We start from the raw sequence: 14,200 nt of genomic DNA, 5'->3' as shown, positions 1-14,200 counted from the left end.
TCAGTGAGTCCCTCTCTCACTGCACTTAGCCGGCTTGGCTCTCTCTCTCTTATTCCTGATGAAGGGCTTATGCTCGAAACGTCGAATTCTCTATTCCTGAGATGCTGCCTAACCTGCTGTGCTTTGACCAGCAACACATTTGCAGCTGTGATCTCCAGCATCTGCAGACCTCATTTTTTACTCGAAGATTTTAACCTACTGCGAATCCTCTTACAAGGATGCCTTCCTTGAAGAAGCTCTCTTCCTCCCTCTACAAGGATTTCAGTGAGTCCCTCTCTCACTGCACTTAGCCGGCTTGGCTCTCTCTCTCTTATTCCTGATGAAGGGCTTATGCTCGAAACGTCGAATTCTCTATTCCTGAGATGCTGCCTAACCTGCTGTGCTTTGACCAGCAACACATTTGCAGCTGTGATCTCCAGCATCTGCAGACCTCATTTTTTACTCGAAGATTTTAACCTACTGCGAATCCTCTTACAAGGATGCCTTCCTTGAAGAAGCTCTCTTCCTCCCTCTACAAGGATTTCAGTGAGTCCCTCTCTCACTGCACTTAGCCGGCTTGGCTCTCTCTCTCTTATTCCTGATGAAGGGCTTATGCTCGAAACGTCGAATTCTCTATTCCTGAGATGCTGCCTAACCTGCTGTGCTTTGACCAGCAACACATTTGCAGCTGTGATCTCCAGCATCTGCAGACCTCATTTTTTACTCGAAGATTTTAACCTACTGCGAATCCTCTTACAAGGATGCCTTCCTTGAAGAAGCTCTCTTCCTCCCTCTACAAGGATTTCAGTGAGTCCCTCTCTCACTGCACTTAGCCGGCTTGGCTCTCTCTCTCTTATTCCTGATGAAGGGCTTATGCTCGAAACGTCGAATTCTCTATTCCTGAGATGCTGCCTAACCTGCTGTGCTTTGACCAGCAACACATTTGCAGCTGTGATCTCCAGCATCTGCAGACCTCATTTTTTACTCGAAGATTTTAACCTACTGCGAATCCTCTTACAAGGATGCCTTCCTTGAAGAAGCTCTCTTCCTCCCTCTACAAGGATTTCAGTGAGTCCCTCTCTCACTGCACTTAGCCGGCTTGGCTCTCTCTCTCTTATTCCTGATGAAGGGCTTATGCTCGAAACGTCGAATTCTCTATTCCTGAGATGCTGCCTAACCTGCTGTGCTTTGACCAGCAACACATTTGCAGCTGTGATCTCCAGCATCTGCAGACCTCATTTTTTACTCGAAGATTTTAACCTACTGCGAATCCTCTTACAAGGATGCCTTCCTTGAAGAAGCTCTCTTCCTCCCTCTACAAGGATTTCAGTGAGTCCCTCTCTCACTGCACTTAGCCGGCTTGGCTCTCTCTCTCTTATTCCTGATGAAGGGCTTATGCTCGAAACGTCGAATTCTCTATTCCTGAGATGCTGCCTAACCTGCTGTGCTTTGACCAGCAACACATTTGCAGCTGTGATCTCCAGCATCTGCAGACCTCATTTTTTACTCGAGAACCAGTGGGGTTCTGTCTTAGTGGCGGTTGGAGGAGCGGGGCTCAAGGGCGGAGGAGCGGGAAGTGGAGGAGATGCGGTGGAGGGCATCGTCGATCACGTCTGGGGGGAATCTGCGGTCCTTGAAGAAGGAGGCCATCTGGGCTGTGCGGTGTTGGAATTGGTCCTCCTGGGAGCAGATGCGGCGGAGACGAAGGAATTGGGAATATGGGATGGCGTTTTTACAGGGGGCAGGGTGGGAGGAGGTGTAGTCCAGGTAGCTGTGGGAGTCAGTCGGTTTATAATAGATGTCTGTGTTGAGTTGGTCGCCCGAGATAGAAATGGAAATGTCTAGGAAGGGGAGGGAGGAGTCTGAGACAGTCCAGGTGAATTTCAGGTCGGGATGGAAGGTGTTAGTAAAGTTGATGAGCTGTTCAACCTCCTCGTGGGAGCACGAGGCAGCGCCGATACAGTCATTGATGTAGCGGAGGAAAAGGTGGGAGGTGGTGCCAGTGTAGTTGCGGAAGATGGACTGTTCCACATATCCTACGAAGAGGCAGGCATAGCTGGGGCCCATGCGGGTGCCCATGGCAACTCCTTTAGTTTGGAGGAAGTGGGAGGATTGAAAAGAGAAGTTATTCAGGGTGAGGACCTGTTCAGTCAGTCGAAGGAGGGTGTCAGTGGAAGGGTACTGGTTGGTGCGGCGGGAAAGGAAGAAGCGGAGGGCTTTGAGTCCTTCGTGATGGGGGATGGAGGTGTACAGGGACTGGATGTCCACAGTGAAAATAAGGCGTTGGGGACCGGGGAAGCGAAAATCCTGGAGGAGGTGGAGGGCGTGGGTGGTGTCCCGAACGTAGGTGGGGAGTTCTTGGACTAAAGGGGACAGGACTGTGTCGAGGTATTGGGAGATGAGTTCGGTGGGGCAGGAGCAGGCTGAGACAATGGGTCGGCCGGGGCAGTCAGGTTTGTGGATTTTGGGCAGGAGGTAGAAACGGGCGGTGCGGGGTTGTGGGACCATGAGGTTGGAGGCGGTGGATGGGAGAATCCCTGAGGTGATGAGGTCCTGGATGGTCTGGGAGATGATGGTTGGGTGGTGGGAGGTGGGATCGTGGTCAAGGGGGTGGTGGGAGGTGGGGTCGTGGTCAAGGGGGTATAGACCATAGCCCCAGGATGGGATTGAACCCGGGTCCCTGGTGCTGTGAGGCAGCAGTGCTAACCACTGAGCCACCGTGTCTTGGGGTCTATGTCCATAGATCCCTCAAAGTTGCCACCCCAGTTGATAGGTTCGTTAAGAGGCCGTATGGTGTTTTGGCTTTCATTAACAGGGGGTTTGAGTTTAAGAGCCACAAGGTTTTACTGCAGCTCTAGAAAACCCTGGTTAGTCCACATTTGGATTATTGTGTCCAGTTCTGGTTACTTCATTACTGGAAGGGTGTTGATGCTTTAGAGAGGGTGCAGAGGAGATTTACCAGGATGCTGCCTGGACTGGAGGGTATGTCTTATGAAGAGAGCTTGAGCGAGCTAAGGCTTTTCACACTGGAGAGACGAAGGAAGAGAGGTGACTTAATAGAGATGTACAAGGTAATGAGAAGCATAGATAGAGGAGATAGCCAGAAACTTTTCCCCAGGGCAGAAATGGCTGTTACAAGGGGTCAAAACTTTAAGGTGATTGGAGGAAGGTATATGGGAGATGTCAGAGGTAGGTTCTTTACCCAGAGAGTGGTGGGTGCGCAGAATGCACTGCCATTAGTGGTATTAGAACCCAGAGACATTAGGGGCATTTAAGGGACTCTTAGCACATGGACGGCAGTAAATTGAGGGGTGTGCAGGTTAGATTGATATTAAATTAAATGCTCGGCACAATATCGTGGGCCAAAGGACCTGTACTGTTCTATGTTCTATATTTAATGTCATCTGCATCAAAGTCATTAATATGGACTTTTGTTAAAAATCAGAGACCGAAAATTGAACTGTGTGGCATCCAGCCGGTTATATTTTCCAACCAGAAAAAGACTTCTTTACCCTGAGTGTGCTTGTCTTTTGGTTTGGAATAATTACACAACTTAATTTTGGAACAATGTTTTGTTTAATTGAAGCTTTCGTTTTATTGAAGTCTGCTGCAGACTTGCTTTGAAAGATCTGACTCTCCATCAGTGTTACCACTGAAACATATACTGGGCCAATTAGTCCTTAGCCTTTTACAGGTAATACAACAACACAATACACATGCTATTCAATTCAACTAAGTTGTATTTATTTGAAAATCTTTCTGTGGTTGGCAGTGGTTCTCTTAGAACAATTTAACAGTTATTTAAGCTTTATTTGGCCCAAGTTGTTTTCCAGAAAGTATTTTCAGTCTGGCTGGTTCATTTTGAAGAGACTGACTGAACTGACTTTCTCTCCACCAACTAGGAGAAAGTGAGGACTGCAGATGCTGGAGATCAGAGCTGAAAAATGTGTTGCTGGAAAAGTGCAGCAGGTCAGGCAGCATCCAAGGACCAGGAGAATCGATGTTTCAGGCATAAGCCCTTCTTCAAGAAAAAGGGCTTATGCCCGAAACGTCGATTCTCCTGCTCCTTGGATGCTACCTGACCTGCTGCGCTTTTCCAGCAACACATTTTTCAGCTCCTCTCCACCAACTTTCATCTTCCACAGCTTCAGTCTTCCATCTATCAGTAGCCTCCAAGAGCCCTTTGAAGCTACAATGGTTCAGTGATGGACTTGAACTGGCACTGACTGAGCTTTTTCAGTCTGCAGTTTATGAGAATCCATACTGGAAGAAGACTCTATACTCTCTGTCCTCCTTCCTCTCAGGAAAAGTATACTGTTCATGGCAGGACCCTGAGCAGCATCAATGTGCAGAGAAATCTTGGGGTTCAAGTCCATAGCTCTCTGAAATTGGTCACGCAAGTAGATAGGGTGGTAAAGAAGGCATGCTTGCCATTACTGGCATTGAGTACAAGAGTCAGGATGGCATGTTGCTTCTTCATAAGACTTTTGCTAGGCCACACTTAGAGTATTGCATTCAATTCTGGTCAGCACATTACAGGAAGAATGTGGAGGCTTTGGAGAGGGCACAGAAGACATTTACCAGGATGTTGTCTTGATTAGAGGGCACGAACAATAAGGAGAGGCTAGAAAAACTCAGGTTGTTTTCTCTGGAGTGGCAGAGACTGAGAGGTGATTTGACAGAAGTCTTATGAGATGCATAGAAACTGTTGACAGAATCTTTTTCCTTGAGTTAAGATCTATAAAGCTAGGGAGTGTACATTTAAGGTGAGAGGGGGGAAAGTTCAAAGGAGATGTGAGGGGCACATTTTTTACACAGACAGTGACAGGAGTCTGGGATGTGCTGCCAGGAGTGGTGGTGGAGACAGATACAATAGGGGTATTTAAGGGACTTTTAGATAAGCACATGAATATGCAAGGAATGGAGGGATATGGACCAAGGACAGGCAGAAGGGATTAATTTAAATTGGCATCATGTTCGGCGTAACATTGGGGGCTGAAGGGCCCATTCCTGTACTGTGCTGTTCTATGTTCATCCCTGATCTTAATCGCTCCACTAACGGAGACCATGCTTTCATGTATCTAGGCTCTCCCTAAACCTTACCAGCTCTCTATCCCCTTTGAAGGACCTCCTTAAAATTGCAACATTTGGTCAGTTCTAACAGGACCTCCCCTTTGGCTAAATGTCAGTTTTCTTAATCCTGTTATTAAAGGTGCTAGATAAACGTAAGCAGTTATTATCATAGCCTTGATCAGATATGTTTTGGGGAGAAAAAAAGGTCAAGAAGACGTTAATTGCAGTTGAGCATAGCAAGCAATCTATTGTTCCGTGGAAGCTCAGCCTTGAGCTCCTGGGCTTCTTGTGAACGCCTGTCCAAGAACAGAGAACCACCACTTGATTAACACATTTCAACAGCACTGTTTTTATTCAAGACTGTCAGTATACGAATATACAAACAAGGCTTGGGAGAAAAGCCACCTTAGACCACGCCGGGTACTAAAGAGTGGATTCTCTCACCGTTGATAGGGAAAGTTGTTACATTTATACATAACTTCGCACGCAATACAGAGTCCCGTATCATTAAGCTATCGCACAGTGTATTAATCAAAGCATACTTTATTGGAAGCTTACACATCAAAAGTGCTCTAAATCTAACACACACAGATACCAACAGCCATCTGGTTAAGCTCTTAACACTATCTCTAAAGTCTGACATAGCCCTCATTATTCTTACTCTGCTTTTCAAGGTAACATTCAGATATCAAAAATTGCTCTAAACTAAACATGTATTCATTAGTACAGCTCTAAAACAATGAGGCTCCAGTATTCCTCTGATGGTTGCCCTTTGATCTAGTGCTATGTACTATCTCATCCTCGGACCTGTGGGGAGGATTGTTCACCGCTAGGCTGGCTTCTTACAAATTGCTATGTTAGCAATTAGTTTCGCTTAGCCTGTCGCTTAGGATGCCGGGAAATACAGCCAATATGCCGGGGTCATTTTAGTTAACATTTCTGAGCTCCATTTTCTATATGGTCACTATATCTATTTCCAACTTATCAGTTCTGTTTTTCACAAGTTAAACGTAATGTTTAAAACTAAATCTGTGTTGTCTTCAATGCTGCTTCATCCTTCCGTTGGTCTCTGTTGGAAATATTTGGGATGCCCTGTGTAGATTCAATGCCACCGATCATTCTTGCTCACATCACTCGGCTCTACAGATTCCACAGGGCGGAGGATACCACACAGAAACCCTTCAACTCTAGGCTGAACAATGCCAATTCCTATGGGTGGCACGTTGGCTCACTGGTTAGCAGTGTTGCCTCAAGCAGCAGGGACCTGGGTTCGATTCCAACCTCTGGTGACTGTCTGTTTGGAGTTTGCACATTCTCCCTGAGTGTGCTTGGGTTTCCTCCCATAATCCAAAAATGTAGAGTTAGGTGAATTGGCCATGCTGAATTTCCCATAGTGCACAGGGATATGTCGGCTAGGTGCATTAGTCAGGGGTAAATATAGAGTAATAGGCGAAGGGGACTGGGTCTGGGTGGGATACTCTTTGAAGGGCTAGTGAAGACTTATTGGGCCAAATGGCCTGTTTCCACACTGTAGGGATTCTAATACTGGATGTAGGTTTGTTATATATCACTTAGTTACTTATTACATGAAGCTAAGACATCAGAGTAATTCACATCATTACTTGAAGCATTAAAGCTGAATCACTGAAGCACTATATACCCTCTCATGATCATACACAGAACTCATTGGAAGAACTGGTTAGCTTCTCCCAAGAACAGTCCTCTATATCCTGATGGGTGGAGCTTTTTTATTAGGTTTGGGCACTATTTATTTCCTGTCCCTAGTTACCTCTTGAAAAGGTGGTGGTGAGCTGCTTTCTTGAACTGCTGCAGTCCACCTGCTGTAGGTAGGGAGTGCGTATATTGTGGTATTAGTTAACCATTTATAGCCCTAACTGTCTTATACAATACTCTATCCTTATTCAGCTCATGTATTATGCATTGGCCAGGAAAGAAAGGAAGTCAGACTCCTGCCAGTTCTTGTTGTCATACTCTGTTCTTGGTCATGTGACATTGTATCACTCCCAACAGCCTCTTGTTTCTCTGGAATGTCTGAATGCAGGCTGCATGCTGGGAATGAGTATTTTTTGATCTCGGAAGAATCAGATAATATCACTACATGTGATCACTTAAACAAGCAGCAATGACAGTTACAGGTCAGGATGTGATGGTGAGCACTGTGGAGTGAAAGCAAGTGGACAGGTGTTAATGTGTAGCCATTTTAGCTGAATGGCTGTCTTGGTGTCCTTGAGATTGGCTGTCGCTATGTCATGTGACAAACTGGTTCACAGCCAGGCTGAGTGCGATAGTGACTGCTCAATGACTGTTACAAGAACAGGAACTGAGTAGTTTTGAAGTGGAGGTGATGACACTGTAAATACTGATGATCTAATACGGGGCTTTTCAGAACGGCAATCAGATAGACTGCAGGAGACAGGTTGCTTCTCATTACCAGCCGTAAATGAGGCGTCTACAGAAAATCTTCCAATGGACTGTGCCCAAATCACTTTGAGCGTAGAAGGAATGTCGCTCCGTCGCAACTTGCACAGGATCTGAGAACAATCCAAACAGAGAATTCAGCCATTCAAGCGTGTTCCATTATTCTATCAAACTTTAGCTAGTCTGTGCCTCAACTTTAGATTAGAGTGGCACTGGAATAGCACAGCTCTCCACTCTGCAGGCACCCTGCCTCTATTTCTGATGAAGTGCTTTTGCCCGAAACGTCGATTTTCCTGTTTCTCGAATGCTGCCTGACCTGCTGTGCTCTTCCAGCACCACTCTAATCTAGATTCTGGTTTCCAGCATCTGCAGTCCTTGTTTTTACCTATGCCTCAACTTTATTGACTGACCTTCCACCAACAAAAATCTATCCATCTCAAGCCCAGGAGTTCCAATTGACTCAATGTTTGTAGCCTTCGGGGTTGAGAGTTCCAGATTACACATTGTGTGACATACTGTTTTCTGATTTCGACCTGAATAGACCAGTTCTAATTGGGTTTATCCAGCGTTGTCCTAGACTCCCTCCATTTTAGAGTGTTTTAGGTGGGTAAGGGAAACAGAGAAGTAACCATTTCCACTGGATAGGGAGTCCATAACAAATGATTTGAAATTTGGTTAACCTCCAAAGTGGTGATATGATAAGTCTGAAAATTCTGAGCTGTTGAAAAGCATTAGGTTAGCTAAGTTCCCAGAGCCTGTGGGATCTATCCCAGGATACTGAAGGAGGAAAGGGGGAAGATTGCTGGGGATTTTTGTATTGTCTTTGTATCCAGAGAAATGGCAGAAACAGTTTAATCTGAACAAGTGCGAGGTGATGTGTTTTGGCAGGTCAAATGCAAGAGGAAAGTAGAGAATCAATGGTAGGACCCTTAGGAGCATTGATATATTGAGGGATCTTAGGGTGCAAGTCCATAGCTCCCTGAAAGTGGCAACACAAGTGGTTAAGGTGGTAAAGAAGGCTTAGGGCATGCTTGCCTTCATTGGTCAGGGCACTGACCATATAAATTGGTAAGTCAGGTTGCAGCTGTATCAAACTTCAGCTGATCCAAATTTGAGGGATTGTGTGCACTTCTGGTCACCACACTGCAGGAAGGAGGTGGAGGCTTTGGAGAGGGTGCAAAAGAGGTTCAGCTGGATGTTGCCAAGATTGGACTATATTCACTAGAATGAGAGATTGGATAAACCTGGATTGTTTTCGCTAGAGCATTATAGGCTGATATCTTCGGGTAAAAAATGAGGTCTGCAGATGCTGGAGATCACAGCTGAAAATGTGTTGCTGGTTAAAGCACAGCAGGTTAGGCAGCATCCAAGGAACAGGAAAGGATTCCTGATGAAGGGCTTATGCCCGAAACGTCGAATTTCCTGTTCCTTGGATGCTGCCTAACCTGCTGTGCTTTAACCAGCAACACGTTTTCAGCCATTATAGGCTGATGGGCAACCACATAGAAGCAGATAAAATTATGAGAGGTATTATTAGGGTGGATAGTCAGAGTTTTTTTCCTAGGAGAAAATGTCAAATACATAGATTTAAGGTAAGAGGGGTAAAGCTTAAAAGAGATGTGCAAGGAATGTTTTTTACACAGAGTGGTAGGTGCTGGAACATGCTGCCAGGGAAGATGGTAGAAGCAGATATGATAGCAACATTTAAGAGGCTTTTAGACTGAGACATGAGTAGACAAAGGATAGAGGTTTATGGACCACATGCAGGAGATGGGATTAGTTTCAAATGGCGTCTTGGTTAGCACAGAAATGGTGGGCTGAAGGGCTTATTTCTGTGCTGTACTGCTCAATGTTCTATGAAGAATGGAAATGTATATTTTGGGGAATACAACTCACAATTTATGACTCTGGATTTATTTTTAATTACAGGTTTTGGAAAGTACATCCGCGTTTTCAGATTGGATTGTAGCTCCATTCTGAAAGTCCTGCTGATGGATTTGGAACACAGTGGCAGTGTTCAGGCTGCAGTGATCAGTCAGGATGGGAGCACACTGATCACAGGTTCCAACGATGAGACCATTCGGGTAAACTGGGATTATCACCACAGAGCCCGGCTGCGTGGTTTTCACCTCATAAAGTCTTCTACAAATCAACATCGTCCTTTCTGTACTCCAGCCCCATGGATCCACAACCTTGCTACTTCAGAGTAGCCACGAGTTATCAGGGGCTGGAGTGAATGCCACATTGTGCATCAGATCAGCTATGACCCAGTTTAATGGTGGAGCAGATTTGAGGGGCTGAATGGCCTACTCCTGTACCTAATTTGTATGTTCAAAGTCTCCCTGTCTACTTTCAAACAGTCCTCAAAGGCAACTAGGATTAGACGGGAGCAATGCCCATGTCCCAAGAAGAGAATTATGATTATAAAACAGTGCTCAGAATTTAACAAGGGTCAGAGTGTTTCAACCTGCTGCTCAGAAGGGAGACTATCAGGGCAGGACATATACACTTAATGGTAGGGTCCTGAGGCATTTTGTCAGACAAAGAGATCTTGGGGTGCAGGTTCATAGTTGCTTGAAGATGGAGTCACAGGTAGACAGGTGAATGAAGAAGGCATTTGGTATGTTTGCCTTTATTGGTCAGTCCATTGCGTACAGCAGTTGGGAGATTGGTTAGGCTGCTTTTGGAATACTGCATCCAATTCTGGTCTCCCTGCTATAGGAATGATGTTATTACCTGGAAAGCATGCAGAACATGGTGTGGCCGGGGTTGGAGTGTTTGAGCTATAGAGAGAGGCCAAATGTACTGGGGCTATTTTCCCCTGGAACATCGGAGGCTGAAGGGTAACCTTATAGAGGTTTATAAAATCAGGAGGGGAATAGATAGGATAAATAGCCAAAGTCTTTTTCCCAGGGTAGGGGAGTCCAAAGTGAGAGGTCATAGGTTTGGGTTAGAGGGGAAAGATTGAAAATGGGATCTAAGGGGTAACTTTCGCATGCAGAAGGTGGTGCATGTTTAGAACGAGCTGCCAGAGGAAGTGGTGGAAGCAAGTACAATTACAGCATTCAAAAGGCATCTGGATGGATACATGAATAGGAAGGGTTCAGAGGGATATGGAGCAAATGCTGGCAAATGGGACTGGATTAATTTCAGATATCAGGTCAGCATGGGTGGGTTGGACCAAAGGGTGGGTGGGTTTCCATTCTGTACATCTCTATGACTCTATAACACATCCTTGCTCATATCTCTTGCTGTCAGACACTAAATGCCCCACAGTTGACTGGGTATAAGACATGTATCCAGCTCTCTACCCAAACTTGGAAGGAGCTAATAAGGGAACTAAAACTGGTCACCACATTCCAGTTGTGGCCTGAACCGTACCTGGTATGGTTTCAACAAGACCTCCCTATGATTACATTCCCTTCCTCTTGAACTGGAGCCTGTCTCTACTTCACAACTTTGCTGATTATTGCCATGTAAAGAACAGTGTGGTTGGGCTGGTTACCTGAGCCATTGGTTCACCATAAAAAAATTGTCCACTTTGCTTCTGTCTATCCCCCCCTTTCCAGGTCTGGAGTTTATTGGACAAAGGAAAGCTGGTGGACTCCATGGAGGGTATGGGAGTCCCCATCACTTTGCTGTCTCTGTCCAGCAATACCTTGATATCGGCATCCCGCAGTGCCTACTATCTCAAAATCTGGAGCCTCGCTTACAATCGCCAGCACAAAACTATTGCTCCTTTCCATAACCGCACGGCAATTGCTGGCATTTCAGAAGATGGGAAGTTTGTGTGCTTCCCCAAATCTGGGGATTTGGAGAAAACAGTCATCTGGAATCCTGAAGAAGGTGAGGTCTCAGCTTATTCTGGTCTTTTGTGAATACAACTTGCCTTTTAGAAGCAAAAGAAGAGAGCCCTACACTGGCCCACCTCCACCCATGTGGTCTGCTGTTTACCCAGATGCCCCCGCTGGCAGCCGGTGGTATTTGCCAACTCTACTAGTATCTGCATAATGGTTATTTGAGGTCATTCTCTGCCACCAATCTCCCATTGTCTTGGGCTTGTCTGGTGAAAAGTGTTAAAGATACATCATCATAAAGTACCCACAGAAGAGGTACTGTTCTGAGGTAGCAATGAGGTTTGCTACATGATAGCAATACGTACAACTATATTAGGAGAGGTATAATAATTAGGGAGTTGGTACATCTGCTGCCTGCGAAAGTGAGAGTAAACCCTTGTCTCCATCAGACACGGCATGGAAGACTGGGTGGAGCCAACGTAATTTGAACATTATTCTGGATCAGTGGTGCTGGAAGAGCACAGCAGTTCAGGCAGCATCCAAAGTGCAGCAAAATCGACGTTTCGGGCAAAAGCTCTTCATCAGGAATAAAGGCAGTGACCCTGAAGCTTGGAGAGATAAGCTAGAGAAGGGTGGGGGTGGGGAGAAAGTAGCATAGAGTACAATGGGTGAGTGGGGGGGGGGAATGAAGGTGATAGATCAGGGAGGAGAGGGTGGAGTGGATAGGTGGAAAAGGAGCTAGGCAGGTCGGACAAGTCCGGACAAGTCATGGGGACAGTGCTGAGCTGGAAGTTTGGAACTAGGAAGAGGTGGAGGAAGGGGAAATGAGGAAACTGTTGAAGTCCACATTGATGCCCTGGGGTTGAAGTGTTCCGAGGCAGAAGATGAGGCGCTCTTCCTCCAGGCGTCTGGTGGTGAGGGAGCAGCGGTGAGCACCTCTATGTCCTCAGCAGAGTGGGAATGTTGGGCCACGGGGCGGTGTGGTTGATTGGTGCGGGTGTCTCGGAGATGTTCCCTAAAGCGCTCTGCTAGGAGGCGCCCAGTCTCCCCAATGTAGAAGAGATCACATCGGGAGCAACAGATACAATAAATGATATTAGTGGATGTGCAGGTAAAACTTTGATGGATGTGGAAGGCTCCTTTAGGGCCTGAGATAGAGGTGAGGGAGGAGGTGTGGGTACAGGTTTTACAGTTCCTGCAGTGGCAGGGGAAAGTGCCAGGATGGGAGGGTGGGTTGTAGGGGGCGCGTGGACCTGACCAGGTAATCACGGAGGGAACGGTCTTTGCGGAAGGCGGAAAGGGGTGGGGAGGGAAATATATCCCTGGTGGTGGGGTCTGTTTGGAGGTGACGGAAATGTCGGCGGATGATTTGGTTTATGCGAAGGTTTGTAGGGTGGAAGGTGAGCACCAGGGGTGTTCTGTCTTTGTTACGTTTGGAGGGGTGGGGTCTGAGGGCGGAGGTGCGGGATGTGGACGAGATGCATTGGAGGGCATCTTTAACCACATGGGAAGGGAAATTGTGGTCTCTAAAGAAGGAAGCCATCTGTTCTATGGTGGAACTGGTCCTCCTGGGAGCAGATACGGCGGAGGTGGAGGAATTGGGAATACGGGATGGCATTTTTGCAAGAGGTAGGGTGGGAAGAGGTGCAATCCAGGTAGCTGTGGGAGTCGGTGGGTTTGTAAAAAATGTCAGTGTCAAGTTCTCCTTTGAATCCTCCCACTTCCTCCAGACCAACGGGGTAGCCATGGGCACACGTATGGGCCCCAGCTATGCCTGTCTCTTTGTTGGCTATGTAGAACAGTTTATCTTCCGTAATTATACCGGCACCTCACCCACCTCTTCCTCCGCAACATTGATGACTGCATTGGCGCCACCTTGTGCTCCCGCGAGGAGGTTGAGCAATTCATCAATTTCACCAACACATTTCACCCTGACCTTAAATTTACCTGGACCATCTCTGACACCTTCCTCCCCTTCCTGGACCTCTCCATCTGCATTAATGACGACCGACTTGATACTGACATTTTTTACACACCCACCAACTCCCACAGCTACCTGGATTACACCTCTTCCCACCCTACCTCTTGTAAAAATGCCATCGCGTATTCCCAATTCCTCCACCTCCGCCATTTCTGCTCCCAGGAGGACCAGTTCCACCATAGAACACACCAGAATGCCTCCTTCTTTAGAGACTGCAATTTCCCTTCCCATGTGGTTAAAGATGCCCTCCAACGCATCTCTTCCACATCCCACACCTCCGCCCTCAGACCCCACCCCTCCAACCGTAACAAGGACAGAACACCCCTGGTGCTCACCTTCCACCCTACAAACCTTCGCATAAACCAAATCATCCGCCGACATTTCCGCCACCTCCAAACAGACCCCACCACCAGGGATATATTTCCCTCCCCACCCCTTTCTGCCTTCCGCAAAGACCGTTCCCTCCGTGATTACCTGGTCAGGTCCACGCACCCCTACAACCCACCCTCCCATCCTGGCACTTTCCTCTGCCACCGCAGGAACTGTAAAACCTGTACCCACACCTCCTCCCTCACCTCTATCTCAGGCCCTAAAGGAGCCTTCCACATCCATCAAAGTTTTACCTGCACATCCACTAATATCATTTATTGTATCCGTTGCTCCCGATCTGATCTCCTCTACATTGGGGAGATTGGGCGCCTCCTAGCAGAGCACTTTAGGGAACATCTCCGAGACACCCGCACCAATCAACCACACCGTCCCGTGGCCCAACATTCCCACTCTGCCGAGGACATGGAGGTCCTGGGCCTCCTTCACCGCTGCTCCCTCACCACCAGATGCCTGAAGGAAGAACGCCTCATCTTCCGCCTCGGAACACTTCAACCCCAGGGCATCAATGTGGACTTCAACAGTTTCCTCATTTCCCCTTCCC

At 47.0% G+C, this 14,200-nt stretch overlaps 1 protein-coding gene across 1 annotated transcript in view; it reads left to right on the top strand.

The window, feature by feature from the left end:
- The window catches only part of nwd1 (NACHT and WD repeat domain containing 1), an 84,448-nt gene that overhangs the window by 49,366 nt on the left and 20,882 nt on the right, over nucleotides 1-14,200 (top strand). Inside the window, exons 14-15 of the mRNA XM_060839558.1 lie at nucleotides 9,421-9,575; nucleotides 11,061-11,337. Of these exons, the coding sequence (XP_060695541.1) occupies nucleotides 9,421-9,575; nucleotides 11,061-11,337 (432 nt within the window). The remainder of the gene's footprint in view (nucleotides 1-9,420; nucleotides 9,576-11,060; nucleotides 11,338-14,200) is intronic.

The sequence above is a fragment of the Hemiscyllium ocellatum genome, chromosome 19, assembly GCF_020745735.1.
Source record: "Hemiscyllium ocellatum isolate sHemOce1 chromosome 19, sHemOce1.pat.X.cur, whole genome shotgun sequence".
NCBI classification, from domain to species: Eukaryota; Metazoa; Chordata; class Chondrichthyes; order Orectolobiformes; family Hemiscylliidae; genus Hemiscyllium; species Hemiscyllium ocellatum.
This window is presented reverse-complemented; position numbering and strand designations above follow the sequence as displayed.